This window comes from Suricata suricatta, chromosome 12, assembly GCF_006229205.1.
Source record: "Suricata suricatta isolate VVHF042 chromosome 12, meerkat_22Aug2017_6uvM2_HiC, whole genome shotgun sequence".
In the NCBI taxonomy this organism is placed as follows: domain Eukaryota; kingdom Metazoa; phylum Chordata; class Mammalia; order Carnivora; family Herpestidae; genus Suricata; species Suricata suricatta.
Window position 1 is genome coordinate 53,244,826 of NC_043711.1, and position 25,754 is coordinate 53,270,579.

General features: G+C 42.5%; 1 protein-coding gene across 1 annotated transcript; it reads left to right on the top strand.

The window, feature by feature from the left end:
* Positions 1 to 1,828: 1,828 nt before the first annotated feature.
* On the top strand, positions 1,829 to 24,245 carry CCDC174 (coiled-coil domain containing 174). The gene is made up of 11 exons (XM_029916843.1): positions 1,829 to 1,942; positions 5,031 to 5,135; positions 5,803 to 5,903; positions 10,295 to 10,353; positions 12,624 to 12,801; positions 15,933 to 16,028; positions 17,001 to 17,143; positions 17,504 to 17,598; positions 20,391 to 20,523; positions 22,168 to 22,314; positions 23,390 to 24,245. The coding sequence occupies exons 1-11, from the start codon at positions 1,829 to 1,831 to the stop codon at positions 23,686 to 23,688; spliced, it is 1,470 nt and encodes a 489-aa protein (XP_029772703.1). The 3' UTR covers positions 23,689 to 24,245.
* The last annotated feature ends 1,509 nt before the right edge of the window (positions 24,246 to 25,754 follow it).

Consider the following 25,754-nt stretch of genomic DNA (forward strand, 5'->3'; position numbering starts at 1 on the left):
TTCTTTCTAGCTGCCCAAGATCAGAACCCTCTGAATGAGATCATTGCCAGTGGTCAGCTGGGCAAGGAAACTAACATTCATGGTTTCGAGTCTGTCTTTGGCTTCTCCTTCTCCCTCTCTTTCTTTCATAGAAGTCCTCTTCTAGCCATTTTTAGCTGGTTCCCCTCTTTACAAGTAAGTAGCATGTAATTAATTCAATGTCGCTGAGTTACTCTTTGACTCTAGGCTCCAGCACTTGCTAGCTGGCAAAGGCCCCCTGGGGTGTCACTTAACTTCTTGAGCCTTGTTTTTTCCCTCTGTAAAATGGAGATAGTAACTCCTACCTCTGGGATTATTTCAAGAATTAAACCAGATAACCCATGGAAAGAGCTGCACACATCCCCGACCTCCAGTAGTGCTGTTGCTAAAATCATCATTTCTATCAGTTTCCAATTGTAAATGTTATTTTTAAAAAAATCGACCTCTGTGCTTCAGAGTGTAAACATAACTCAATGACAGAGTTTGGGGTAAAGAGGAACAATAGTTTTATTGCTTTGTGGGACAAAGGAGGCTGTGGAGGACAAAGGCCTTCAAAACTGCAAGCCTGCTCAAAGTTGGGGGATGGGATGTTTTATAGGGACATCAGGATCTAGCTGGTTTTGATAGGACTTGAGGAAACATATTAACAGGTCCTGTGGACTAAAAGATGGACATCTTTGGCAGGGCAGGTCATTAGTCTGTCACAATCATTAATATGTTTTTTTTAATTTATGTGAGAGAGAGAGAGAGAGAGAGAGAGAGAGTGAGTCTCAAGCAATCTTTGTGTTGTCAACAGCAGAGCCCAATTCAGGGTTAAAATGGAACCATGAAATCATGACCTGAGCCAAAATCAAGAGTCAGACACTCAACTGACTGAGCCACCAAGGCACCCCAAAATCATTGATAGTTTTATCAAAACTAGCTCATTTAACTCATTTAACCCTCATTAAGTCCCATGAAGTACATACTATTTGATTCCCATTTGGAAACTGATACAGAGAGAAGTTTCCAATGTCACATAGCCCATAAGTGTAATTGGAAGCCAGGAAACTGGACCTCTGGAGTTCATGTTCTTACCACCTCAAATATATGTACAGTATTTTTTTTGTATTTTAGTGAGAGAGTACACGAGCAGGGGAGAGGGGCAGAGAGAGAGAAACAGAGAAAGAGACAGAGAATCTTAAACATGCTCCACACTCAGCTCAGAGTCTACAGGAGGCTGGATTCCATGACCCTGGGATCATATATGAGCCAAAAACAAGAGTCAGACCCTCAATCTACTGAGCCACCCAGGCGACCCAAAACAGGTGATATATGTAAAATGGTACATAATAGGCACAGTATTGTTAGTTATTCCTCCCGAGATTGATATAATAATCCATATCACATATGGCTTTTGTGAGAAATAAGTTAAAGTGTGAGAAGCACCACACAGTGCCAGTCGTACAGGAGATCTTCAAATGGCATATAGATCTTTCCAGACTTTATTAGACCACCTTTCTTTTCATCAGGAAGAACATTTGCTCTCACAATGCCCTCCCCAAAATGGCGCCATCCCAACACCCAGTCCGCCCCATTCAAGATGGCGCCCATCTTGCTGAACGCCACATTCTGCCCTTCTCAAGATGGCGCCAACACCAGCCCTCGTTACCTTCCCCCTCTCTCTTCAAGATGTCCTTAGCTTAACTGTGGGTTTCTTTGACCCTCTCAAAATGGTGGCAGGCAATACGCACACCATACGACCTTTCCAAGATGGCGCCAGCGTCGCAAACATCCTGTGTATTTTAACAGACACTTCCGGTTGCGCCGGATGCAGGCATTTGAGGCCTGCGAGAGTCGGTCCGTGCTTGGCAGCTTTGCGCTGGGACCCTCTGGCGCCAGAATGGACCGGAGGAAAAAGCCTTTGGACGTTACAGCCTCCTCGGTGAGTGCGTGTACGGTGATACTACGGGGCTCCGAGTTCTTGCTCCAATAGGCAAGAATCTCGACCTTGTGTCTTCACTGCGGAGACCCAGACCTGGCTTTCCCTCAAACAGGAACCCGAACCTGGCTTGTCTCAGTTGGGGACCAGGCCCAACTTTCTTACTGGGTTCTCCCCTCGGACGTACACCCAGAGCAGGATTCCCTCCTCCGATAGGACCTGAACCTGATGTCTTTACCCCGGTTAAGAACGTCTCAGCCCTGCCTCGGCAACAACCGGGCCAGGTCTCCTTGCCAGTCGCGTCTCCCTCTGTGGTCGGAGAGGAACCCCGGCCTGTGCTTGTGGAGCAGACAATTCGCCTTCCTCCTTTTCCAGTCCAGGGACCAGCAGGGTCGTCCCAGAACATGAGAGAAGGTGACTTACACCCCGGGCTCCGAGAGCGCCCAGCGTTCCCTGACCGGGAAACAGTTGTTAATGTACCCGTAGGTTGCGGTGCTTTTGAGTGTTGTTAAACTAGCTACTTCTAAGAAGGAAACCTGCCCTGAGTACGTTTCTGTGCGCTCCCTGAATTCTCCCAGGTGCGTTAGAAAGCAGGTGCTATTAATATCCCGGTTTTATAGCTGATGATTTTGAGGCCCATTAAGGCAAAGTGGCTTTCCCCAGTTTCCGTACAGAATTCTTAGTGATAGAACTGGCTCACTCAATCTGGTTGTCTCCGAAGCGGTTGCTCATGAGAGCAAATTGCCTAATATTTGATATACTCTTCAACTAAATCAGAACAAATTGCCCAATATTTGATTTAATCTTTAATACTGCAGAGTATTAAGGTGCAAAGGAAAACTACTATGTGTTCCAGTATTTGAGTGTCTTTTCCTTGTCTAATATTGAAAATTGGTTAATTATGTTTGAGCAAAAAGAACACAAAAAAATAGTTATTCTATCTTAAAATTAGCAACCATAATAACAATGCTATCTGGGAGTGGACAATTTTCAGAGCATCTTCCTTTTAAAATTCAAAAGCAGTCATAGGATAGGAAAATACATGGCTAGAAAATGGATGTGGTTAAGAAAGCTTAGAAGAAGAGGCTATAAAGTTTTTGTGTGTAAAAACTTAGAATACTAGGTTCTGGGATGAAACTGCCTTAAATCCCTGCCAAGACTGCTTTTAAACTGATGTCTTCCAAAATAGAAATACTTGATTTCCCTAAAAAGTCTATCTGTGATGCTTTGGGAATGCCCTGTGATAAATGCCCACTCGGAAGCACCTGGGTGGCTCCTTTCGTTAAGCTTCTGACTTTTGATTTTCAGCTTAGGTCATGATCTCACAGTCCTGAGATTGAGCCCCGCATGGGACTCTGTCCCGAGTATGGAGACTGCCTGGGATTCTCTCTCTCCCTCTCCGCACTCGCATGCACATGTGCTCGCTTTCTCAAATAAGCATTAGAAAAAATGCCCGTGTGTATGGGGAGCTGTATCTGGACCCTTAAAAAGGAAACTGGCGTTATATCTGTCTTTGCAAAGTAAACAGTAGTGATTGGTACAGTAGGCATGGTTATTCACCCATCTGCCCTGTACCCTTTACCCTGCCTCTCCTGTTCTTGAGCCCTGTGATTGAGCTAAACTTAGTTTCTAAACATACATAAGCTTGGAGCTCTTTTCACTCAGTCCACTTTATTTCTAGCTGTAGACATCTTACATATCTTTTTGTTTTAAATTTTATTTATCATTAAAACCATTTTTTAATGTTTATTTTTGAGAGAGAAAGAGAGCATAAGCAGGGGAGGGGCACAGAGAAAGGGAGACACAGAATCTGAAGCAGGCTCCAGGCTCTGAGCCGTCAGCACAGAGCCCTACATGGGGCTTGAACTCATGAACCGCGAGATCATGACCTGAGCCAAAGTCGCTTAACTGACTGAGCCATCCAGGTGCCCCTTATTCATTTTAAGTAATTTCTACATCCAGTGTAGGGCTTGAATTCATGACCCTGGCTGCGATCAAGAATTGCACACTCTGACTGAGCCAGCCAGGCACCCCTTTCCTCTTCTTTTAAGGCTCAACTCAAAGCTGTTTCTGATCACTCTGGACAGAATGAAATGCTCCTGCAGCTCAAATTATATTCTGTTTTCTTCCACTCTTTTTTTTTTTTACTTAAAGACTATTTTTAGGTAATCTCTACACACAATGTGGGGCTTGAACTTATAACCATAAGATCAAGAGTCACATGTTCCACCAACTGAGCTGGCCAGGTGCCCCTGTTTTCTTCCATTCTTTTTTGAGAGAGAGGGGCACCTGGGTGGCTCAGTCAGTTCCGTATCCAGACTTCAGCTCAGGTCATGATCGTAGGATTCGTGAGTTCAAGCCTCACATCGGGCTCTCTGCTGTCAGCACAGAGCCAGCTTGGGATCCTCTATCTCCCTCTCTCTGCCCCTCCCCTGCTTACACTCTCTCAAAAATAAATAAACATTTAGAGAGAGAGAATATATTAAGTAAGCTGCATACTTAGTACAGAGCCTGACTCCGGCTCAGTCACAGCTCCATCTCAGAATCCTGAGATCATGACCTGAGCCAAATCAAGAGTCGGACAGTTAACCTTAATGCCACCCGGAGGCCCCTTCTTTCCACTCTTAAACTCATTTGTTACATCTTACTGGTACTGTAAGTTACCTTTTTTATTAGATTGTAACTGAGGCAGAAGCGTCTATTTCACATTTATAACCTCTTCAGTGCTCTGATAGCTGCTGAAGACATTTCTCTGCAGAAATAATCAATTGTGATGATTAAATGGGATTACGGTCTAAGAGAGAAGGTGTTTAGTGTTATTAGTTCAGTCTGAATCTAACAGTAATGCAGACTTCATTTACTTTGAGTGATTACTTGCCTCTTTCCCAGTGTTGAAGGTTAGAGTAGAAATCCATTTCCAACAGAGCTGGAATGCGGTATGACTTGGCTTTATTTTGCACCAGATTCTACATTTAATTTTGTTTTATTTATAGGAGCTTTAAATCTTGCTTTGAGAACTCAATAACCTGGAAATCTAGTCACTTGTTAGAATTAATCCAATATTTGTGTTTGCTTATTGGTTTTATTCTAGTTGGTAGACCTTAAGGCTGAACTCTTCCGAAAACAAGAAGAATTCAAACAAGAAAAACTTCTAAAAGATTCTGGAGTTTCGGGAAAACCGAAAACAACTAATAAGGTAAAAATAAGATCTAGTTATCTCCATTGATTTGAAACATGAGGGAATTATGCTGAATTAGATTTTTTGAAAGTCTCCAGGTATCTGCTGCATATAAAAGTTCAGGGAAAATCCCTATCTTGTAGCTGAACATCTGCTAAAATATATTAAAATAGAAATTAGAACATTAAAAAGCATATTACAATGCTGTAATTCTTTAGCACTTGTATAAAAGTGCATGCTTTAAAGTGGTTTTGTACATTTTCATGGAAGATCAGATACATAGGTATTCTAAATCCAGAGACAAACAATTAGATAATACAGTAATATAGCAGAAAATATCAAGGTTTTTAAGAGTTGTAAATGGTTTTCTGATTTTATAGGTAATGCTGTTTCTTTCTTGTATTCCTAATTCTCTTGAATTAAGTTGCAGTCATTCAGGAGATAAAAGATGAGTATCTATGCCATCGTGTAAAGGAATTCTTTAAATAATTTAGGACTTTTTTTTTTTCCCAGCTTCAGCTTTTCTTTGTACAGTCTTTTGCATGATGTAGGTTGGCTGTCAGAAGATCTAGTTTTTCCCCACTGGTTTATAAGATCTAATCTCTTTTTTTTCTGATATGTATAAGTAGAGATTTTCTAGCAATCATTTGGTATTTCTGTTTTGTCTTTTTAAATAAATCTGCAGAAACCAAGTATCTGGAGCAAACAGAATGTAGGAGTTTCAAACAGAGCTGAGAAGGATGCAGAACAGAAGCTTGAGGAACAGAAGACTTTAGACAAATCAAGGTAGAGTCAAACTCTAATAAATGTAGTTGCTCGGTGCTACCCAGGCAAAGAAGTGAGAGTTCACTTTCACACTTTTGAATTTGTAGGTTTAATTTTGTCATCTTTTCAGTCATATACTCAAAAAATATAAAATAGACTCTAAAAATAATATCATTGGTAATCTTAGAAGGAGAAAAGACATAACCTCAGTTTGGAAGATGAAACAATCCCACCTTGAGCCTTTGTCAGGTGCCAAGATTATCAACAAGTGTTTTAAGATGTGTCTCCAGGGAGGTGTGGCTCTGGGCTACTAGATATTATGACATTCGCATTTAGGAATTGAATTTTCCCTTTAACTTTTTATTTTGAAAATCTTCAAAGCAACAGAATAATCGAAAGAAGTACAGTACCTACGTTCACCAGTTAGTGTCTTTCCACATTTACTTTGGCTTCTTTCTCTGTCTGGGGGGGGGGGGGTGTGTGTTGCAGAGAAACTTTGTTAAACATTGTGATACTTTGCCTCAAAATACTTCAGCATGTATCTCCTGAGAACAAGGATATTCTCCTCCGTAACTGCAATATTGCTATCTTACCCAAGAGATTTAACACTGATAAAATACAGTTAACTACTATATGGTCTATGGTCCCAAGTTTACCAGTTATCCTGGTACAATTAAGTCCTTTATCTTTTTTTTTTTAATTTCAGAATTCAAAGATTACACATTCCCATTTAGCCTTTTCTTTTCTATTTTGCTTTCTTTCTTGCTTTCCTTCTGTCTTTTGGAGAGAGGGTACGAGCTGGGGAGAGGCCAGGGGAGGGAGCGGCGGGAGGAGAAAAAGAAAGAGTGAGCGAGAAAGAGAATGAATGAATGAATTGTAAGCAGGCTCCACGCTCAACGGGAAGCCTGATGCAGGGCTTGGTCCCACGACCCTGGGATCATGACCTGAGCCCAATCAAGAGTCGGATGCTCAACTGACTAAGCCATCCAGGTACCCCCCACTTTTTTTTTTAAAAAAAAGAGGGAGAGATTTTGTATATAACACGACTTTATTTATTCTTTTTTTTTTATTTATTTTTTTTTTTTAGTAATCTCTGGACTTAGAGTGGAGCTCAAACTCACAACCCAGATATCAAGAGTCGTCTGCTCTACCCGCTGAGCCTGCCAGCTGTCCCAGTTGTCATATTTCTTTAGTCTCTCTTAATCTAGAGTAACTCCCATGACTTTTTGTTGTCTGTTGTACCATTACTATTCTTGACGAGTCCCAGCCTGTGTCTGCAGTGTTGCACCATCTGATTAGAGTCACATTAGCTGCCTTTGGTAAGAATAAGGTGTAGGTGGGGCATCTGGGTGGCTCAGTTGGTTAAGGCTCTGGCTTCAGCTCAGGTCATGATTTGTGGGTTCGAGCCCCATGTCGGGCTCTGTGCTGACAGCTCAGAGCTTGGAGCCTGCTTTGGATTCTGTATCTCCTGGTGTCTCTGCCCCTCCCCCTCTCATGCTCTGTCTCTCTCTGTTTCAAAAATAAATAAAATTAAAATTAAAAATTAAAAAAAAAATAAGGTGTAGGTGATGTGTCTTTCCCGTCAGATCACAGCAGGAGGGTCACAGTGTCACTTTGAGTTATTATTGGTGACGAACTTTGATCATTTGGTTAAGATAGACTGCTAGATTCTTCCACCGTAAAGGTCTCTTTCCTGTTTGTAATTAATAATAACCTAAGGAGGGCGACTCTGAGACTACAAATATCTTGTTCACCAACATATCTCCGCCCAGTGGGACCTTGAGTTGTTAGATTGGTGATTTCAAAGTGATGATTTTTCTAATTCAGTCATTCCATTTTTGTTTTACATTGCATTTCTTAGCTGACATTTCTTGCATAAAGAAGAACTTTTTGTTATTTGCAGTGTCACCCTAGACTCAGAGGGAATCCCAAGTTCGAATGTCTGTCATGACTCATGTGCTTTTTGCATCTGTTGCATAATAAAACTCTGCACTTGGAAACTGTGGTTGCTAAGATTACTCAGCCCTTCTGGGTCTGAAAAAAAGAGGCAGAATATTAGCGCATTTAGGGAACTGGTTTTTCTTAGTGTTTGACCTGTTCCCAGCAGACATAGGCTATGTTAAGTTTTGAGACATCTTTCTCATCTACTGGAATATTCTCAGAATTCTAATTTGTTGAAAGGTGCCATAATCCTTTGTTATTTATTGTGTATAACAGAGTTTTCTGGGTTCTTCGCTGTGATTTTTTAAATCCGGTAACCTATTACATAATACTTTGACTTCATTGTGCTTGTGAAGAGCCCAGTCTGTCCTTGGTCTGCAAGACTTCTGAGCCTCCCCAGAGCTCACAATGGGCAGGGGCAGTCCCTTGAGGATGTAAGGCCTTAGGCAAGTTACTTCTGCATTGAGATGTTCCTTATCTATGAAATGAGGTGGTTAATACTCAGCTCATGGAGCTTTTAAGGGAATTAAAGGAGATACATAGCGTCTGGCACATAGTGGTTCCAGGTAAGTGTCCCATACTCTTGCCTTCTGAATTCTTGTTCTTTAAAGGCTCTGATGACTTCCTCATTGACTAAATCCAGTGACCATTTCTCCGACATCTTCCTTGATCTCCGTTAGTCATTTGGAGACTCTTCCTGCCTTCTTTCTGTTAAACTGTATCGAGGCTTCTTATGCTTTCTTGTGTGTGTGTGTTTTACTTTATTTTTTGAGAAAGACAGTGCCCCTGCACGCTGGGGGAGTGGGGGATGGGCAGAGAGAAAGGAGAGAGAGAATCCCAAGCAGGCTCAGTGCCACCAATGCAGACCCCTACGTGGGACTCAATCCCATGAACTGTGAGATCATGACCTGCTCTGAAATCAAGAGTTGGACACTTTACTGACTGAGCCCCCCCAGGTGCCACACATTCTGTACCTTCCTTTCTCTGTCCTCATTCTGTGCCCCTCTATCCTTTGCTCAGCACCCTCCACTGCTCTGATCTCTTCTTGAACATATCAGCCCCATTCCTACTTCATCCTTCCTCTGCCTCACTTGCTCTCTCACCAAGATTCTCTCATGGTTGGCTTCTTGCTCCTTAAGCCTTAGCTCAAATGTCACTTTCCCCTGGCTACCCTTTCTAGCCTAGTGTCCATCCTCCTGGTTACTCTGTCCTGACATCTGTTTTTTTGTTGTTTGTTTTTTAGGTTTTATTTTCATTAAGACAATAAGATTTTATGATGACCCAGCTTGTTACGTGACGTCCCCTCTGAAATAGTGCAAATTAACCTTTTGGAAGTTGAAGGGTCTCCATTGGTGACAGCAGCTTTCATTGCCTCCCCTTCATAGCACTCCTGTCCAAAATCCTCTTTCTTACTGATTTATCGCTGTCCTCCTTCCCTTCTATAACATAAGCTCCATGAGCGCCAGGACTTTGTCTTGTTTACTGCCAAGTCCTTGGCACCGGAAAGAGCGCTTGGCATAGAGGAGGCCTGGAAGAAGTACTTGAAGGAATGTGTAGAATGGGCGAGGAATCTTCCTGACCTAGATGACAAAGATGCGGATAACGTAGCCGATGGCGTGCTCTCTGAGCGCAATCTGGTTACCCTCCATGGCAACCCTAAGAGGCAGTGCTGTTTTTTCATCTGTTACAGATATAGGAGCTGGGGGTGGGGTGGAGTACAAGAGAGGCAAGGTAATTTATTCCAGAGCACACAGCCATATGACCAAGGGACTTTATTGTCTCGGGACGCCATCAGAAGTAAAATTGTCCTTTATGATTGTGATTGATTTCGGTGCCTTACTAAGTCTGTGCCCACTAAAAAGTAAATGTCACCAGAATTAACATGAGCAGTGAGGCTGCTTTATTGAAATACCAGAGTTGATGTTTTTTTTTTATTAGCTGAGTTATGAATAAGTTATTCATGCTGTCTATAAAAAAACAGACATCATATTTTTAACAGACTTCTAAGAAGCTGATCTTTAGCTCCTTTCAAGAAGCCTAATGAGCCATAGATGACCAGGGACTCGTGCCTTAAAACAGTCATACAAAGGGTGTGCATTGATTTTGGTGACCCCTGTAGAAGGCTGTATGTAGAAAGTGTTTCTGTTTAGACACTTCTATTTAACTTGGTCTGCATTTGGAATATTAATTATTTTCAGATACTGATTGAGAATTTACTACGTGCCAGGTATCCTTCTAGATCCCGAGGTATCTAGGGATATAGTCATGAATAAGAAAGATGGGCCTCGTCCTCTTGGAACTTACATGGAGTGGGCAGTGAGGCATGGCTGGGTCTGGGGGTCCCCTCAGGGTGGGGTGACCTGCCTCATCGCCAGACTGGGCCTCCCGGGCAGATGGTAGCAGTCAGGCAGCCTTCATGGAGTAGCAGGTGTAAGACCATTTCTAATACTTGTCTTTTTTTTTCCTCCTAGGGAGAAATTGGAAGAAAAAGCCAAATTATATGAAAAAATGACTAAAGGAGACTTTATAGGTAAATACAGTAATTTATTTATACTTCTTCATTTTCTGTAATTCAATAGCCCCCTTATTTATTAAAATAACCTTAAGAATGGGGAGAGATCTAAGAAATCATATAAGTGACTTTCTGTGCCAGCACAGAGACCAGAAATAAATGCACAGTAATCTTTGCCCAGTGGGTGTCAGGCCACATGTTAGGTGCTGTGAGGGGAAACCAAGGGTAGCATGAGCCAGATCCTCTCCCTTGGCCCTCAAGGGGGTGGTCATCAGTGGAGGAGAGTGGCACACAGAACAAAGCAGAGTCAGGAAACGAGCTTTAAACTGGCAACAATTATAAACAATTATACCTACGTTAAAAAAAAAAAAGGGGAAATTATAGATCTATCAGGGTGTTTGAGTTATGTTTCCTTGTCCCTGTTTTCTTTTTCTTTTTCTGTTATGTGCCTGTAATTGCTTCTAAAACAATAAAAAGATCCCTTTCCTCATACCCCCCAGAGAAAGAAAGCCCAGCCTTACCATTAGATAGGATTTTTTTTTAATATTTGTTTATTTTTGAGAGAGAGCGTGAACGGAGAGACAAAGCGTGAGCAGGGGAAGGTCAGAGAAGACACAGAATCTGAAGCAGGCTCCAAGCTAGCTGTCAGCACAGAGCCTGATGTGGGGCTCGAACTCACGAACCACGAGATCATGACCTGAGCTGAAGTCGGCGGCTCAACCAACTGAGCCACCCAGGCGCCCCTTAGATAAGATTTTACAAGGCCGTGCATATTTCATTGCCAGAAGGCATGTGAGGAAGTCTTTAGGGAGAGGGTAGTCTCTAATAGGATCTCACAGGCTTTGGAGAGCTGGAGAGAGGGATTCTGCAGGGTAGAGTGGTGAGAGTGGACCAGCAGAGGGAGGAGAGGGCCAGTGTTGGCAGGACAGACTAGTATGGCTGGGCCTGATGGGCTGGGAGAGGGGGCAGTGGGGCAGCAGGAGAAGAGGCAGGGTGGGAACCCTGGTCATTGGCTGCCCACACAGCCAAACTCCTCCTTTCCAGACTGCAGAGGCATGTTCCCTGCACGGCGCGGAGCCCAGCATGGGAGGGTAGGCACTCTCAAAGTGGGGGGACAGAGAGGCTGTGTCTTCCTTTTGAAGAAGCAGCAGGGTGTCCATTAATCAGGAGGCCTCACTGTGATGCAGTCTTACAACTCTGCTCTAGCAAAGTACATCTCTTTCCCATTGAGTTATTTTGTGGCTTAAAAAAAATTAAAGTTTTTTTCTTTGGATTTAAATTTTACTTGCATTGTTAATATAGAAATCAGGTCAAAGGAGGGTGCCTGTGGACGGGGGGATTTGGTTCTGACCACCGTGGCGTGCCCACCTCCTGACAGGCATGTTGCATCTGCACATTTGGGCAAGTTAAGTTTTGGAGCCTCAGTTATTCTCCACTGTACTCTGGGGACTAACACTAGTACTTGGTGACAGGGAACCTAAAATCTGTTCCATAGAGCTTAATCCTGTCCTCAGAGAACAACCTCAAAATTCAGCATAGTGAAGCTTCGTGTAAATGTTATTTGCGAGTATATCAACTATGTTGGGTTAAGTTGAATTAAAGTCATGGATTGCTGTTTAACTTCAGAGTATGCTTATACACTCAATAGCTTAAGCATAGTTGAAGCCACAAGTCTGAGCTGTCTCTGTATGCACGGCAAATCCTGGCACCGTGGCTTGCCTGAAAGTGGTGTTCATTGGGTTGAAAACATTCAGATGACTTCTTTTACCTCTATTATGACCCTTAAGACACCATACCATGGCCGTATAATTAGGGTTAGTAATGACAGAGCCCCTTGATTGGGAAGGTAACGTGTAGCAACACAGGACTGTTGCTCTGGTCTGGCCACATGAGCAATGCAGTCCTGCGTCTATGGTATGTCATTGGGTGAATGAGTCTATTTGAAATCATGTGGTTTTATCTTAAAGTTGCATTCTGCAACCATACTGCTCACTCATTGTACTGATGAGGAAACAGAAGACGTTAGACTCTTGTAAGATTTTTTTAGTGTGGTATGTGTTTATGATGGCCTGTTTGCAGCTTCCTAATCCCGTCCCGCGATGGCTCTCTGTCTTTGTAACTTTCGGGGGTGGTGGGGGTGGCGGGGGTGGCGGTTCATCAACTTGTGAGCCGTCCAGGGGCAATGTAGCGGCCCAGAGGTGAATGTGACTGCTTCATAGCAATTCCATATGTTTTTTACTTCTTTGAAAAGAATGTCAAAGATCTGAATATTGATTTTTATGTCTTAGATGAAGAAGTGGAGGATATGTACCTTGTGGATTTTACACAGAAGATCATAGACAAACGCAAAGAAATGGAGATGTTTGGTGCCAGTAGAGATTGTAGAAAGGCAGGAGAAAGAGACGATGATGAGGAAAACCTTTCTGAAAAAGATATACCTCCTCCCCAGGACCCCAGTGAAGAATGGTTGGTGATAATGACCTCAATTGGTCATGTTAACATTCTCATATTTGTGTGTGTGTGTGTGTGTGTGTGTGTGTGTGTGTTGTGGTTGTTTTGGGTTTTTTTAATAAGTTCTATCTTACATGGGGCTTGAACTTGTGACCCTGAGATCAAAAGTTATATGCTCCACCAACTAAGCCAGCCGGGCGCCCTGACTTGTGCTTGCTTTCTGAAAGTGGGTTTGTTTGGATGTTGCTAAACCATTTCTTTCTTCTTTCCGTTAAGATTGGATTTACAGAAACAGTCACTCCAAAGAAGTAGTAATTAACAAGACAGAGTCAGGTGCAGAAGGCGTTCATACGCCCGTTTTATTGGCATGGGAATGTTGTTTACACAGAAGCATGCTCCTTTATTGCCCAGGCTGCTGTCCAGGATGTCATTCGGGCGTGTGGAGAGCCACTGTCTGGCTGCTGGTGATCTTCATCTCCACCGGAAAGAGGCGGCCAGGGCTCTGGCTGGGTTGTGTGGGCCACATGGGCCTTGGAGCCGCATCACGGTGGCTCCGTCTCTCACTGGCAATATAACCTTGATCAAGTTGTTTGACTTAAACTCCCTTTTGGAAGTAGGGGTATGTTCAGCTACCCAAGAAACTGCCCTGTGGAGTATAAGCAGACATTTTGTAAATTTGTGTGGAAATTATTCTGAATTTTACCTACATGTACGTGAATGATATGGAAGCCAAACTAGTCTTCTCCTCCTGAGACCACTGTGTCAGTAAGTAAGGAGACCAGAATATAAATTCCCTTTCAAGGAGTTTCTCTACTGAAAACTTTGTTTACAGACTTGTTCAGAAGTGCTTAAAATTGCATAGAGCAGCCCTGATGCTGTAAAACTGTCTTGAGGGTAACCCTGCCCGCCCACCCTCCTGCCAGTGCAGAGCCTTCCCTTCCAGGCTCAAACATCCTCACCATCGGGACCTTTGTTCGGAACTGCTCAGGGTGGTTTGCATCACCTGCTGACCTTTTGTCAGATCACAGGGACCCCACATCTTCATACACGTCGTCCAAAAATAACCTGACCTTGGGATAGAACAGGTGCTGCCTGCTTTCTAAGAATGTGTATTTAGGCTGGGTGTCCGGCTGCCTCCTTGTTAAAAACAGCCCACCCAGAGAGACGCACATACGGTATAGTCTCTTCTACTGATGATTTTCCTCATTGTCGTTTCTAGTGTGTGTGATTTCTCCCCTACCCGACCTCTGGTAGCACTTAGATATGCCTCTGGCTCCTTTGGGTCTTACCTTGTCTTTATTATTGACACACAGTGGGCCTCATTACCTGAAAAAAATTCGAAGCAGACTTTTGGTACTTGTTCCATCCTCCCTGCTGATGTTAGGAAGTGTTTCATGGGCCTGTGCCGTAACTCTGCCTGAGAGCCCTTTGAGGATGCCATGCCCTGAGCCCTGCTGTATTACTCTTGAACCTCAAGTGATTGCTGACTGCATCGAGCACCTGCTGACTGCCTTGCCACTTCTGTTTTGAGGAGACTTGTATATTATAGAGACCTTCTCCAGAAACAGAATAGCCTGTGATTGCTTTTCATAGCAGAAATCTCATCTCCTTTGAAAGGTTTAATGTCTTTTTTTCTTCTTCCTAATGCATGTGTGATTACTAGCAATTTGTCAGTGACGTTAAGAGTTTGGAGGGCAATTGAAGGTGTCACATGCCGCCATATGGCGAAGGAAGAGGCACCAGCAAGCAGTTCTGACACTTGTTTTGTTTTTAAATTAAGCTCCAGAATCGGAGCTTCTTGTAAAATCCTTTCTGTAGTTAAGTTCCAGGTGGTGGAAAATCTTTACGCAAAAATACTGTAAATAATTACCCAGACCATCTGGCTAGATTATTTTTTTCTCTATTCATTAAATAAAGGGGGGGTGGGGAGGAAGACAGAAACTGCTTTCTGCAGTTGAAGGGAATATTTCTTGTGGTAATCAGCGTCAGGACTGTAGTAATAGATTCTCAGACGTTCAGTTTTCAAAGCGTGAGCTAACAATTGGAATCAGCACATGTTAGAGGGAAGAAATTGCTAACAGAAGCAAAACCACATACAGGAGATTCTGCTCTTGAGTTGCACCAGCAGTCCCGACCCCTTTCTGTGTTTTTAGCACTCTGCTAAAGGCTGGGAAATTCCTTGCCCACAATTATAGAATAAATCTGTTGCGTCGTACTGCAACTGAAATGCTTTCCATGAAAATCTGTCAATGTTTCGTCTTGTGGGAAGTGGGAGTGTTTCATTTTGCCTTGCTGTGTGCCTCGTTACCCTGACTAACTTCTGTCTAGTTCGGGCAAAGCTCAAGTAAGGGGCATGAGGTGTGGAAGATCGTAGACTGGCCCACCGCTGAGCTGCTTTTAAAGTACAAAATGTGTGTTGCTGGCTTCCTCCTAATTAATGGGTCCTCAAAGTAATTCTGATTTGAGAAATTTCTCATTGGAAAAAGCTGTCCCAGTTAGAAGATGTAAAAGAATTATAAGTCAGGTTTGCAAAGACTGAGAAAATGAGCAAGTTGAGAATGGTACCAACCAAAGTGATTATGCTGATAAAATATGTGGAATTGTCTAAACCAGATCGAAGTAAATTCTGCGGTGTGGCAGCAAGGGTCTGTGTTGGGTATTTTTATTTTATTTATTTTTTTAACGTTTATTTTTGAGAGAGAGAGGGAGAGCGCGCCTACCACCAGGAGATGGGTAGGGAGAAAGAGGGAGGCAGAACCTGAAGCAGGCTCTAGCCCTGAGCTGTCAGCACAGAGCCCTATGTGGGGCTGGAACTCATGAATTGTGAGATCATGACCTGAGCAGAAGTCGACGCTTAACCGACTAAGCCACCTGGGTGCCCCTGTATGGGGTATTATTAAATCAGAGACCTACATGATCAATCATTTTCTGAATTTTCTAAAGCTAAGGTTTAACAAAGAGCACAATGAGTTTATTGTGTGTCAACTTTAAAAAAAAATGCTCTTATCAATGGTTATGGTCTCTCAGGTTGAGTGTTTCTTGGTAGTGAGACTTAAGTTACTTTTTTACTGGGCACCCACTCTGTAACATAGGGACCCATAGGTCACATCGAAAGCCCTCTTCACATGTTTTCACTTTTATTCCAGGGTGGATTATGTGGATTCCTTAGGGCGATCTCGCCGCTGTATGAAAAAGGATTTGCCACATCTGCTGGAGATGGATAAAAATCTTCAAGGGAGGCTGTAAGTATGTGATATGCAAAGCTCTGCCCTGGTCTGGAACACAGGGATGTTTTATGGACGAGGCTGCTTTTAGTTCATCATCTTTGATGGTCCAGTAGGAAGGTTTCTCTTCATGCCTAAGAATATTTGCTAAAGAACGGTTTTGTGGATAGTACACACATAACCCACACTCGGGTAATAACCTGATAGTCGATCATCCATGTTGTGTAGCTATGGAAAGGGATGAGGTGGAGCGATCTCTCTTTACTAGGAAAGCTGTCTGATAACAGAGTTAAAAATATAGAATGAGCCAAAACCAGCAAACCTTTGCGGAGAAAAGCATTTAAGAACATATACTTGGTTATTCCATAGCAAGCAAGAGGAGAGAGGTGGTTAGCTTATTAACTTTTCCTTTATACTAATTTTTGCATTTTGAGGCAAGAGCTACATCACTAGATTTCCAAAGACATCTAAGAGATAACTTGCTAGTATGTTCCAGAGACTAAAACCCCCTCCCCAAGGGCAGTGTTGATGTGGGAGGTCCACCTTGTCCAAGTCCTTTAGGTTCAGATTGGCCTGGGCTCAACACAAGGAAGGAGGTGCAGAAGCCCTGAGCCCTCTGATAGGGGACAGAAGACGCTGCCGGGCTGCAGCGCTATGCGGCTTCCCCGGCCCTGTATGGTGACCATGCACACGGGGCCCTGGCTTTGCCCTCCCCTTTAGCCCCGAAGGGAGGGGAAGAAAAGTGATTTGTCTCAAGTGCTGAGGCAAGATTCTGTTGCACTAATGTAATAAGTCAGCTGCTCAATGAAAAGAAGATGAGAACAGTTTTTGCAGCTTTCCAGTGGTATTGTGGGTCAGAAAATTCTGTAAGGAATTGTCTTCTTTATCAACTAGAATTGCATGGCCATGATCCAGCTCACTGAACTTCATGAAGTATTGCTGTCCTACAGCTCTTATTCTAAATGTAGCTTTGCTGTCTCCCCCTACTAGTTTCCTTAGTCCTGCTAATGAGAAAACCTTATTATCCGAAGATATGAGAAAAGAACTTCAGCGCCAGCAATGGGAGGAAGAAGAAAGAGAGGCCTTGAAAAGGCCAATGGGGCCCATACATTATGAAGACATTCGCGAAAATGGTATAATCATCTTGCAGCTTTTTAAATCTTTTTTTTTTAACTAATGGCAAGCATAAAGGGAAATATTCATAAAGCTGCAGCTCTTAACAAAGAAATAAAAGATTCTGATTTTGAAATTGAAAATATACCTTTGTTCACTTTATAGCCTAAAAAATGCTCTTTTTGGGAAGATCTTTCTAACAGAAGACCTATTAATCATAAGGAGGAGATCTTTCTGACCTCGCTGTTTTTTTTGTGGGGTTTTTTCCATTTGGTGCCAGATATCACTGCGTTTCTTTTTGCTTTGGTGGGAAGTTTAGCCTGACTCTAATATGTTAATCAGGGAACTCTAATCTTTTGAACAATTTTGACTTATTTCAGAGGCCCGGCAACTTGGTGTTGGATATTTTGCCTTTGCCCGAGATAAAGAGTTGAGAAACAAGCAGATGAAAACCTTAGAGATGCTACGTGAGCAGGTAAAAGTTAAATTCAGAATTGATGTTTAAGAAATATTTGAGCAGTTGGTTTCTCGTTGGACCATACTATTGTATCGGTCTGTTTTTTAAATTAATACTCAGGATCTTTTACGGATTAGTATTTCTGATAGTAATATTGTTGTGGCCATAAACCAGATACTGTGTTACTACTTTTTAATTGAGATATAATTGACAATAAGATTATATTAGTTTCAGATGTATAATGTATATATTCAATATTTTTGTGTATCCCAAATTGATCATCATATTAAGTTTGGTTAATATCCATCACTGTACATAGTTACAAAAATTTTTTTTCTTGTGATGAGAACTTTTACGATGTACTGTCTTAGCGACTTTCAAGCATGCATTACAGTTTATTAACTGTGGTTGCAATGTTTTACATTACATCCCCATGACTTAATTATTTTAAGAGTGGAAGTTTAAATACCTTTTGATTCCTGTCACCCGTCTTGCCTACCCTCCACCCTCACTTCTGTCAACCACCAATCTGTTCTCTGTATCTATAAGCTTATATTTTGGGTTTTTGTTTTTCTTTCTTTCCTTAGGGAAGGGGGTTAGATTCCACATAAAAGTGAGATTGTACAGTGTTTGTCTTTTCCTTTCTGACTTATCTCACTTAGTATAATTCTCTTGAGGTCCATCCATGTTGTTCACATGGCAAAATTTCCTTCTTTTTTATGACTAATACTCTATCCCCCCGCCCCCTTCTTTATCCATTCATCCACTTGTGGACACTTAGGTTGTTTCCATATCTGGGCTATTGTACATAATGCAGTGAACATGGGCATGCAGGTATCTTTTTGAGTTAGCATTTTCATTTTCTTCAGATAAATAAGCAGAACTGGAAAAAGTGGATCCTATGGTTTTTCAGTTTTTTGAGAACTTCCATATTGTTATCCATAGTGGCTGCACCTCTTTACATGCCCACCAGCAACGCACAAGTGTTCCCTTTGCTCTACGTCCTTGCCAACACTTGCTGTTTCTTGTCTTTTTGATAAGTCATTCTAATAGGTGTGAGATGATAGCTCAGTGTGGTTTTGGTTTGCATTTCCCTGATGATCAGTGATATTCAGCATCTGTTCATGAGCTCCTGACCATCTGTATGTTTGTTTTGGAAAAATGTTCAAATTATCTGCCTGTTTCTAATTGGATTTGTTTTGTTTTTGTGTGTGTTTCGCATTGCATTGTCTGAGTTCTCTGTATATTTGGGGTCTTAGTCGCTTATCGGATAATATGATTTGCAAATATGTCCCCCATTCAGCAGGCTGTCTTTTCACTTTGTTGAGGTTCCCTTTGCTGTGCTCAAGTCTTTGGTTAGGTCTAGTCCCACTGTTTTGTTTTTGTTGTTGCTGCCTTTGCGTTAGGTGTCAGGTCAAAAAAGTCGTCACCAGGATTGATGTTAAGGAGCTTCCCACCTATGTTTTCTTCAAGACATTTATAGTTTGGAGTCTTGTGTTCAAGTCTTTTGCCCATTTTGGATTAATTTTTGTATACGGTGTAAGATAGTGGTCCAGTTTCATTCTTTGCACATGCCTGTCCTTTTTTCTCACCATCATTTATTAAAGAAATTGTCCTTTTCCCATGGCATGTTGTTGGCTCCTTTGTCATAAATCAATTGACCGTATATGCTTGGGTTTATTTCTGGGTTCCCTTTTCTGTTCCACTGATTTTTGTGTCTGTTCTATGCCAATACCTGTTTTGATTATTATAGCTTTGTAATAAAGTTTGAAATTAGGGAGCCTGATGCTTCCAGGTTTTTTCTTCTTTCTCAAGAATGCTTTGGCTGTTTGAGGACTTTTGTGTTTCCATACACATTTTAGGTTGTTTATCCTATTGTGAAAGATATTTGTTGCAATTTTTATAGAGTTTGCATTGAATTATAGATTGTTTTGGATAATATAGTTGCCTTATTAGTATGAATTCTTCAATCTATGAGCATGCTATATTTTTCCGTTTCCTTGTGTTTCCAGTTTCTTTCATCATTGGTTTATTGTTTTCAGAGTACAGGCCTTTCACCTCCTTCCTAGGGTAAATTTATCCCTAGGCAGTTTATTCTTTTTGATGTAATTATAAATGGGAATGTTTTCTTAATTTCTTTTTCTGGTAGTTTGTTATTAGCATATAGAAACATAACAGATTTTTGTGTGTTGATTTTGTATCCTGCAGCTTGACTGAATTTATTTATTAATTGCAACAGTTTTTTGGTTGGTGTCTTTAGGGTTTTCTATATGTAATATCCCATTTTCTGCAAATAGTGAGTTCTGTCAATAAACTATTATTTATCAGTATCAGAATATTTTTATAGTTTCATGAAGGTAATTGCTATTCTGTTTTGGTGTTCCAGACTTGAAAATTATAGCTGCTTAGAAGTAACTTATGTAACTTTGATGTTTTAAATTTAGTTTTAAGTATGGTACTTTTAGAGTGGCCTGGGTAAGAAAATAGAAAGTTATTTAAGGGATTTGTTTAAGGGATTAAGGAGTGGAACAGAATTGGTTGGTTTCCCTGAATGTGAAGCATTCCAGGGCGCTCTGTGAACACTCGCTAAACTTAGAAGACATGCCAGAGGGCGCGCATAAGGGGCCGCCTCGGGCTGCCTTCTGAAGAGCTCAAGGCTAGCTGCCTACAGGTGGCTCGGAATCAGTTAGTCTGTTTTTAAAATGAAAGTAATTTTTTCATCCTTTACATTTACTTTTAATAGCTGTAACTTAATATGAAGTATTGTGAACTTAGCTTACAGTAAATTCCTAATTTTCTGTTGTATTCAGACAACAGATCAGAGAACAAAACGAGAGAACATAAAGGAAAAGCGAAAGGCTGTGTTAGAAGCAAGGCTTGCTAAACTCCGACAAAAAAAGATGAAAAAGTCAAAAGAAGATGGAGCAGAGGAAGAAAACAAAGGTATATATCGTGGCTCATTGTGTCTGAACTTCAGAAGGCAAAACTTTAGTTCCATTGATGTCTCAGTGAATAGGACTGGCAGTAGGGAAATGAGCCATTTAGTTTTACTCCTAACTAAGCAGGGTACCTTTGGGGTACTGCCAGGAGCAAGTTTCCATAACCAAAGTGGTGCAGAATGACACTCTGAAGACTCTTTTGATAGTCAAGAATATTAACAAACAGGACATCGTTTTACTTCATAGAAGGGCCCGGCTTAGTAATCCGAGACTGAACTGATAGCAGAGATGTTTTAAGATAAAGTTTGGTTGTATACACACGTTTTAGACTTGGTTTCTTTTGCTATGGCTATGTATTTTGGTTATTGCGCATTAATTTATTTTAAGAAATGTATTTACAAAGTCAGGTAAGAAAAGAAAGAAAGTATAGACGGCTTCTGAAAGGACCGTCATAACACGCGGCAACCCCACGGCATGTCATGTCCCTCCTGGCTTGCTGCTTGCTGCGGGACTGCCCTCGTCTGGGCTACACTGCCGTGACCGGGCCTCCCGCATGGCCAGGCTCACACGAGGTGGAAGTCTGGTTTCTGTGTCGGTACTTAGAGGTGGCGGCTGTCTAGGCAGGTGGTAGCTCTGCCCCAGATGGTCACCCAGTCCCGGCTCCCTCCCGTTTTCCTGTGTCTGCCATTCCTAGGGTGATGCTTCACCTGCAGGGTGGACGCTTGCTCCCTGCCACCTGTTCGTGGTCCAGTCCCAGGAGAGGGGGAAAGCGAGGCGAGGGACTGGCTGCTTCTAAGAATGTGAACTATAAGGCACATGCAGCCATGCCTTCACAGCATGGCCGCCTGGTGAGGTGGCCGCCTTCCCAACTGAAGCTGGGGGCGATCCATTCCCAGAAGGAGGCAGGGGGGGTGGCTGTCAGGGGCCTGTTAAACAAGCGTCTCCAGCTCTCACAGGATCCTCGTGCTAAGCCACCAGCCATTCTCTGATTCTGAACACAGCTTCAGTTTAGCTTTGAAAGGAGACCAGAAACAGGAATTGGAAAATCACCTGTTTGGTTTTGTGTAAATGCTATGTTCCTATGACACGTTAAGCTCTGCATATTGTTTCTGTTTGTGCTCTACTCCTGACATCTGTCATTTCCACAAGGTGTGAAGTGCTGCACAGTGTTTTTTGAAAAGTCCATTTTCTTTTAAAATCTAGCCAAAGGTGAAGAGCCCACAGCCATTGCCACGGCCCCGCTCTTCATCCCTCCAGAGTTCCCTTGCTTTGTCTGAGAATCTTATTTTGGTGGAGTGATTGGGGATTTCTGGTCCGTCAGTTGTTGGCATAGTGGGAAACATAAAACTTTGAAATCCATCCAACCTGGGTTCAGATCCTGGCACTTGCCTCTTTCTACCTGGGTAGCATTTCTGAGCTTAATTTTCCTCATTTATAAAATAGGAATACTATCATTGACTTTATTACAAGAATTACACAAACTACTGTATGAAAGGTACTTAGTCCACTGCCTGGGCCCAGATAGGTGCTCATTAAATACTGGCTATTACTTTTACTTTCAAGATTAACATGTTCTGTTTAATGTTTATTTTAAAAATAGCTTTAAGTTTTATTATAATGATGTCTTATTCTCTTGTTAAAAAAATAGATGTTATTGGGCCTTTACCACCAGAACCAGAAGCCGTGCCAGCCCCACATACTGCTGCCCAGAGCAGCAAAGTGGAAGTCATTGTTCAGGAGAGGAAGGATACCCGGCCGGGAGTGCCGCACATCCGAGAGTGGGACAGAGGAAAAGGTAAAGGGGGCGGGTTCTAAGGTATAAACTCTGCAGTAATGGGCCTTGCACAGATTTTTCCAGTTCACCTCACAGTGTGATTTTCATGAGTTTTAGTGGTCTTTTGAGGCTCATGGAACTCTCCAGATCTTTGAACTGTTTCTTCTAAGTACCAGACCCTAGCTGTTTATAAACAGGAACACTAGAAAGTGTGATTATAAAAAACCAGGGTCTACAACAGATCATTTCAAAAGGACAATTTTTTTTAGAAGCAGTGGGGGAAGTTTTCAAAAATTCGTGCTGCCCTCATGTGGCCTTGAGCTTCGGAATGCCCTTTCTCAGGAGCCACTTTTAAAAATGGTACAGGGTTTGATATTTTAACGTCCCCTGTGTTTCTAGCAGTCTCCTTTACGTTTAGTTGAAAATAGTCTGCATGCCCCAGTATTAACCTGCATTCACATATGGTTCTGTTGGGTCATGCAGAATTTTCTGTAAATAAACCGTGATGCCCAGAGCACCTTCTCATTGGAGGAGGACTAAGATTTATGTCTCTTTGAACGAGATCGTTACCGTCATACATTAGCCCACCCTGTTTGCGCTGATGAGATCCAAGACTCAGTAAAAAGCAAATAGGCCAATGCCTTTGGTTAGTGCTGCTGTTAGAAATAGAGAAAATACCGAATTAGATTTGGACTTTTGTGTCTTCTAAAACTCAATAAAGGCCAGAATTCTTATTTTGTTGTCAAGTACCTACATCAGTCAAGCAAATGATTTGAGTGTTTGATTTTTCTGTATTTTTCTCTCACATGTAATTTTAGTGCCTTTTGGCAACACTTCCAGAACCTACCAGCCTTCTCCGCCAGAGCCTTCTGTGAATCTTTCCCCATCTGGAAGTAGTCATTCCCTTTTCTTAGCCTGCTTCCTTATATTTCTGTAGGAATTACATATACCTTGTGTTATCTTGTTGCTCTCCTTGCTGTCTCCTCCAGAGAATGGGGGTTGGCGTGTAAGAAATACATATAATAACTGAAAAGTAATAACAGTAAAAATTCAACTGGGTCATTACTTCTAATAAAACTCTTCCTTTTTTTATTAGAATTTTCCTTTGGGTACTGGTCGAAGAGGCAGGCAGATCTCCGGGCTGAGAGAGATCCTGAGTTTGCCCCACCGTCGGATTACTTTGTGGGTCAAAAGAGAACTGGTTGCCTCAGTAGCCAGACATGGAGCAGACCTGCGCCTGCGCCGAGTGACCCGGGACAGTGCTCTGGCCAGAGCCATGCCGCTGGCTCTTCACGTCTGCCATCCACTCCTGGCCCCAGCGGCCCAGCACAAGCCCCTCCGGTCACTTTCGAAACTCTGGATGATATGATATCATACTATAAACAAGTGACATGAACTTCAAAACCATTCTGATTTGGGTCTATACTGTTGATGGTGCCTTCTTCTCCCAAACTGAGGAAAATAATTTAATTTTAGGGACTGAATTGTACCTGTTTTCTCCTGTCCTTTCCCTAGAAGACACAGACTTCAAGTTGGATTTGTTGGTCAGCAAGGAAGAAAATGAATGGTGTCATGGGAATTCTGTGGCCATTTGGCTGTTCATTTCTAATTGATATGGAGACCTGTCCTTCTGGATTTATGTGTAAGCTGTCACGTATGACTCAGCGGGGCTTGTAACCCTGTTTCATACCCACTCCATTGGCTTACCTAGATTTAAGGGTTTATTCCTTTCCTTTTGCAAATACTAGAGTGCAGCTTTCTTTGTTCCAAGGATTCAGCTTCCCTATCAGTTCCATTTCTGTTAGAAGGTGTGTTAGGCTGTCAAAGTGGCAAATGAGGGGACACTGTGTGGGGCACAGTGATCTAGTCTGGAGGACGATGAAGCCGGTGGACTGTTAAGCAATAACATTTGAAATAAAACCAGGGAGCAGAACTCATAATCCAGAAAAGTGGAAGGTGAAGTCACTTTTCTTGTCATCCTGTCCTAAATGACGGTTGTTACCACACATGCCTAGTAGGCATTCAGTAGGTGTGTGCAGCATGCCTGGGGCACGTGTGGAGCCAGCTCGGCCTAGTCAGAAGTGAGATGCTTCTTGGCTTCAGGGTCGGCTTTTCAGCTGGGCCTGCGTCTCTGTTGCACCCACGGTAGGCCCGCATCACTCTCAGGACCAAGTCACCTCAGAAGTCTGACTGGAATAGACCTGGGCTGGAGTGAGGGGCGGGATGGTCCCTTTGCCTTTACTAACAGTGAGTTAGCAGAGCTCCAGGTGCCCACTGCACCTCGGTGTCTTTGTGACAGCTGCAGGCAGGCAGTGGGAGTTGGCCCATAGGGCTCCCCGGGAGAATGTGCTGGAACAGGTCTTTCAAGTGCCAGAAGGAGCCTGCACTCTTGTGGGCTCTGATGCACACAGTCTCATTGGTATTAATGGGAGTGCCCCCTTCTCGTTACAGATTGCAACTGCAGTGCAGAGAGGGCCAATGACTTGTCCAAGGTCATGTGACATCCAGATGGCAGCTCTGGGACTTCAGTGCAGTTTGTTTAGCCTCTTGTTTGCTCCAGCCTCACTCTCTCCAGTGCCATCTGCTCTCAGTCTTATCCCAATATCAAGTAGTATTAGATGAAAATCCCAAATTCTTGCAAACTTAACCTCTGAACTCCATGTCAAAGGTAAAGTCACCTGCCCTATTAAGGGTCATTCCATCAGCCTGATCAGGCAAATACTTCTTTTTAATTATTTTTTAATGTTTACTTATTTTTGAGAAAAAGAGAGATCATGAGCAGGGGAGGAGCAGAGAGAGAGAGAAAGATGCAGAATCCGAGGCAGGCTGCAGTCTCTGAGCTGTCAGCACAGAGCCTGATGCAGGGCTGGAACCCACAGACTGTGCAATCATAACCTGAGCTGAAGTTGGACCCTTAACCAACTTAACTACCCACGTGCCCAGGCAAAAAGCTTTTAAAATATATACATTGAAATCAACTGACCCACCCAGCCACGTTTTTTGCAAAACTTGATAAACTGATCCTAAAATTGGTCTGGAATTGAAGAGATGCAGAATATCCAAAACAATCTTTAAAAAGAACAGAGTTGGAAGACTCGCACGTCCTGACTTCAAGACTTACTCCAAGCTGCAGGAATCAAAGCAGTGCAGTGCTGACATAGAGTAAGCACATAGATCCGTGGACTAGCATTGAGAGTCAAAAAATAAATCCTTGTTTCTGTGGTCAGTTGAGTTTTGACAGTGGTGCCAAGGCCATCCAGTGGGGGAAAGAATAGTTTCTTCAGATGATTTTGGGACACCTGACTTTATGCATAAAAAATGAATGTGGACCCATAACTCAAGCCATAAACCAACTCAATGTCAAAATGGATCAAAGACCTGAGCATAGGAACTAAAACTGCAAAGACAACAGTTTGTAGGACAAAGGGAGAGCGACCAAAAAAGGAAGATTGGAATACTAG